The sequence below is a fragment of the Montipora foliosa genome, chromosome 2 (assembly GCF_036669935.1).
Source record: "Montipora foliosa isolate CH-2021 chromosome 2, ASM3666993v2, whole genome shotgun sequence".
Classification (NCBI taxonomy): domain Eukaryota; kingdom Metazoa; phylum Cnidaria; class Anthozoa; order Scleractinia; family Acroporidae; genus Montipora; species Montipora foliosa.
This window is the reverse complement of record NC_090870.1, coordinates 34,944,423-34,949,422: the sequence shown is the minus strand read 5'-3', so window position 1 is coordinate 34,949,422 and position 5,000 is coordinate 34,944,423. Positions and strand designations below refer to the sequence as shown.

The following is a 5,000-nucleotide window of genomic DNA, read 5'->3' as shown; positions in this document are numbered from 1 at the left end:
GCCATGGACAGCTGTTTCGGCCTTGTGGGCCTCATCAGCATGGCGTACTTACCATTTTACTACTCTGCATTCCATCCCGTATATTTACTCGATCTTGTGAGAAAGGGCCTGGAAACGGAACTATTCTCACAAATGGTAGGGGCAAGGTAGGGGCATTTCCCGAATTCCATTCTGAACGGAAAAAGAGGACTACCTCTGGAGCTTGTCCACAAATTCCAAAAAGCATGTCCGGAAAATTACCTTTCCATCTGACCTCAAACCGAAATTTCCGGATTTTTTGGCTAAATGGGATGCACCCCAGAGGTTCTTATTTTTCGTCTCTCCGTCTTAACCGCTCGCTCCTCGCGAAAGAAAAATAGAATCTCTGGCACCAAGGGTACCTTTAATAGTGCCACCGGTGGGTAAATAGTTAAGAACGAGAGCAGCTCGCGAGCTTTACTTTCAAAGCGGTTGTTTAATTAACTAGAGCATTCAGATGACTGGCGAAGAAAAGAATGTTATAATTGCTTTAATTAGGAGAAAGGAAAGCCAGGTCTTGAATTTTCTCTCTGACAGGTTAGAAAATGATGATAGTCTTAGCAACGAAGAAGGGCGATCGCGTTTACGAAGAAGCTGCGAATGAGACAGAGAAATCAAAATTAGGACAGAAGAAATTGCACCAACAAGACAGCTGTTGCTCTTGGATAGTGTGTTTCTCTGGTGTTATTTGCCTTATTATCGTGTTGGGATGTGGCTATTGCTTTGGTATAATATTTCCGGTTCTTCTTGACGTTTTTCACCGAGGCAAATCCACAACTGGTGAGTATATAGCTTGTGTCGCGGGTGGGATGAACATATGCAAGTAAATAGAAGGACTTAAAGGATGCGTTTCTTTGGGATGATCCAAAAAAGGATTATTGATCAAGCCACTTGGATCATGGTTTATCAAAAGAACCGAAGAGTCCCCTGGCAGAGTGGATTCATCGGTTCCTTTGATGCTTGGACCAATGATCCTTTTTCGGATAATCCCAAAAGAACGCACTCCAAGTCTACGTTTCTTCAAATGTTGGCCACGCAACACGTAGAGGCAAACATAAAATCTTACTGTTGAAGCTCTTTCATCAGCAATTATGTTACCGCCAGAATTTTAAAGTTATTTGCTTCCAGTTGACAAGTGCTTCTTTTTTCTGCTATGGCCTCCTCGACACTGTTTTTGACAATAAACGGCTGCCTTTTCGTACCACGATTGGCCAAATTGAAAATGACTTTAGAACCCAGTTTTATTGTTTAGAACGAGCCAAACTCTTCAACCACATTGAAATGTTTCGCTTTTTTTTCTTTCAGCATGGGTGGGCTCGCTGGCTTTTGCAGCCCCAGGTCTCTTTGGTCCTTTGTCTGGACGACTAACCGATCAGTTTGGTGCCCGCGCTGTAGTGATCTGCGGTTCTCTTTTGGCAACTGCTGGTCTTCTTCTTACATCTTATGTTCCCAGTGTTTTTCTCATGTTTTTGACGTATGGGGGCATCTTTGGCTGTGGGTCAAGTTTTGTTTACATTGCCCTCTTCGAGATTGTTCCCCGGTATTTCTTGAGACACCGAGCCATGGCCACCGGACTTATGGCAATGAGCTCTGGAGCTGGATTTGTGATAATAAGCCCCATATGCCAGGCCCTTTTAACAGCCTTTGGCTGGAGAGGAGCTTTTAGAGGACTGGCTCTTATATCATTAATAGTGTTCTTGCTTGGTTGGTCTTTTGACCCCCGGGTAGGGAGGGAGGAAACAGAAGATCCATTCGGAAAGGATGAAAAGTTACGGAACGCACGAAAAAAGGGGCTGCTTGATTTCTCTATGTGGAGAAATAGCACCTTTGCCACCGTTTCAGTCGTGACATCTTTCATTTATATTGGACATATATCATCCACGCTTCATCTTGTAAGTTTTAACAAATCTGCTTTACCTTTTATAATATTGTCCCAGTTGTGCTACTTCTGGATTTTGCGAGTTACTGAGCTAACACTGAGAGAGTTTTCTCATGAGAGCTTTTAAGCCATTGGTATTTTCAGAGACCCACTAACCGTGGTTTCCGATCGTTTCAGTAATGATCGTGAGAGGTGTTGGTACTTTGGGGCATTCTAGAAGACGTTTCCATCCAGAAAAAAGCGTCACTGATCTGATTGCTAATCTTGTAGTCTGTTCTCTCTTAGATTCAATACTGCGAGGAGCTCGGTATCGCCAAAGACTTAGCGGTTTGGCTTTATTCTTCTGTCGGCCTGGCTTCTCTTTTTGCCAGAGTACCTGGTGCTAAACTGTGTGAGGTCATCGGGTCCCACAAAGTTTACCTTATGTCCTCAACAGTCAGTGCGGTGTCGACGTTTCTGTTGCCCTTAGCAACTAACTGGATTGCAGTACTTTGTTTTGCAATAAGTTACGGTTTGGCCGATGGCTTGATGGCAATTGGCAATGTACTATCATGCCTTCAAACACTTACAATGGAACAAAAAGCTCAAGGCTTTGGATTTTTTCAGCTTCTGATTGGTGCGGGATCTCTGTGCGGTCCACCTCTAGGAGGTAAGCTTGTACCTTCACTTTCTCAGAGAGTTTTCATCAGAATGAGGGGTTTTGATCTTGACTAATCGTTGTTTTGTCAAAATTTCCATGCCCTTCTCTTAAAGCACTATAACGTGTCTGCCATCGGACATGCAACTCGAAACCCAGGCAAAACCCTAGACTTAGCGCTTTAGTCTGCCTGCGTCTCATGCTTAAACCATTTTCGAAAATTTATGGTAGCTCTGAATCGGCTTCCCGGATTTTTTTAAGACTTTGCCGATAGTTTTATCTTGGATTGCTAATTACTATTCTACAATACAAAATACGTAACACCGAGTTCATTTTTGAGATGTAAGCAAATAAAAACGAAATATAGGCGCATTTTGTTAAGCAATAATGGTGTCTCATATGGTACCATAACATTGCTGCTACGTGATACAGTGTAGTAGATATAACCCTTCTAAGGAGAAGGTTTCGTAAAAGTGATGAACCTAAAGTGTCTAGTCTTCTAACACTGGAGCACTAATTGGGGACACTGTAAACCGAAATCAACAAATTATCAGTTTTTGAGGAGAGGAGAAAACCGGAGTACCCGGAGAAAAACCTCTCGGTGACAGAGTATACAGCACAACAAATCATATGACGCCGAGGCAGTTTTCCCTTTCGTAAACAAGCGATGCCATTTGCACGAGACTGTTGAGTTTGTCCTTTGCAAATGAGGAAAAAAAATACTTAATCTAGGACTAGATTAGCAGCATATGTCACTTAGAATTAAAAAAACTGAGAAAAAAATTAGAAAAAGTTGAGCGAACGATGACGAACTCGGTTCAAAGGTTTAATAGCAAATGCAATTAACCTCTACACTACTGAAACAACGGCTTCACATTTTAAGGTGTTTAAATGAAGCTAACCCTAACAATTTATTGAAAGCGAACCGAAGAAAATGGCTTGGTTACTAAGAATGGCGTCGACCGTCAAAAATGGCATCGCTTGTTTACGAAAGGGAAATAAGCGACTCCGATGCTGGGAATCGTACCCGGGCCACATTGATGCGAGGCGAGTGAGGCTCTCACCACTGCACCATCCCTGCACCTCAAAACAAAAGCGAAAACATAAGTGCGAGTAAGGGATAATTTTTACTTCCAGGTGCCATTGCTTATCTGTCCATTTAACAAGTAGATTCTATGTTGCTGTGCGTCTTTTCAGTAATAGATCACAGATGACGTCACGATGGGGTAAGAACATGAGGCGATCGCAAACAAATTGCGGTGATAAACATATCAACGCATTTTAACGACGTTTGGTATGATACAACATACAGTAACGTTCTTGTTACTTTCAAGTAGATACTCAGCAGGACAGCGGATCAATGTCATTCAGCAAAGAAGACAATAAATGCTAACTCGGCTTACTGCTTTAACTCACGTCACGAAATAGTGGCGGATGGCTAGCTCACTCACTTAACAAAGGCAACAAAACAACAACACACACAACTCTCTTATATAGGTTACGCTACGCTATTCTCTAGGACATTCTAAGTGATTAATGTTCTGTAAATATCACAAATCTTAAAACTTATAAATAACTACTGATTCCTGAACATTCCACCACCAGTCAGCAATCTAGAACGTTCTTCAATGTCACGCAATCATCATATCGTTACACATACATCTTCAGAAGTGACGGTTGAACAAATTTTAAAATATATATGTGTGTAAAACTTGAGAGAGACTAATAACTAGATTAAGAACAATGCTCTTAGTAATATAAGCAGTGAAGGTTTGTTTAATTGGTTAATAAAGCCACAGTTTCTTACTGCCAACGTTTTTGTTGAACGTTGGTCTCAGGTCACGAGTTAGTAAGGTTTCTTTTATTTAATTTGTCTTACTAAATTATACGCCCTTCCTGATCCTTCAAAACTTCCACCTACAGTCCTTAAAACTCTTCTTGAATTTGCCACAAAGAAAAGCCACTTCATGTTCAATGGGGATTACTATAACCAAATTGATTGTGTTGCTATGGGGTCTTCATTAGGACCTGTTTTAGCCAATATTTTCATGTGCCACATTGAGGAGAAATGGGAAGGACTGTCCACCCATTTGGTTCAGATATGTAGATGACACTTTCACCTTGTTTGACTGTAAAGCCAGTGCTGAAAGATTTCTACGTTACCTTACACTGACCTTAACAATCGGCATGCCAATATTACGTTCACAATGGAGGTTAAGGTCCGGTAATACGGGCAACATTTTCCTTCAACTTGTCTCGCAACATTGTTACATTGCAAGTTGCAACCCTTTGTTGCGCGTATTACCGCGTGCGTGACCAAATTGTCTCACAGCAAATAAAGTGATGCAAATTTCCCGAATCCTGCGCGCATGATTGGTCAGTCGTGTGTAAACAAAGCTCGCGGGTGCTTATCTCTTTCTTCGTTGGAAGAGAGCGCTTGCCCCTATCTCTTTGGGCCTTTTGAAG

The 5,000-nt window shown here is 41.8% G+C and overlaps 1 protein-coding gene across 7 annotated transcripts in view; it reads left to right on the top strand.

Annotated features, from left to right (window-relative positions):
* The window catches only part of LOC137992935 (monocarboxylate transporter 13-like), a 27,402-nt gene that overhangs the window by 13,644 nt on the left and 8,758 nt on the right, over positions 1 to 5,000 (top strand). For 5 of the 7 annotated variants that reach the window (XR_011121779.1, XM_068838521.1, XM_068838522.1 and 2 more), the window contains 3 exons: positions 556 to 798; positions 1,324 to 1,910; positions 2,183 to 2,546. Coding sequence is in view for 5 of the 7 variants with exons in the window: in XM_068838521.1 (XP_068694622.1) it covers positions 564 to 798; positions 1,324 to 1,910; positions 2,183 to 2,546 (1,186 nt within the window). In the remaining 2 variants the exon portion in view is untranslated. Of the gene's footprint in view, positions 1 to 555; positions 799 to 1,323; positions 1,911 to 2,182; positions 2,547 to 3,671 lie in introns of all 7 variants that reach the window. The other 2 variants (XR_011121778.1, XM_068838523.1) reach the window with 2 other exon arrangements.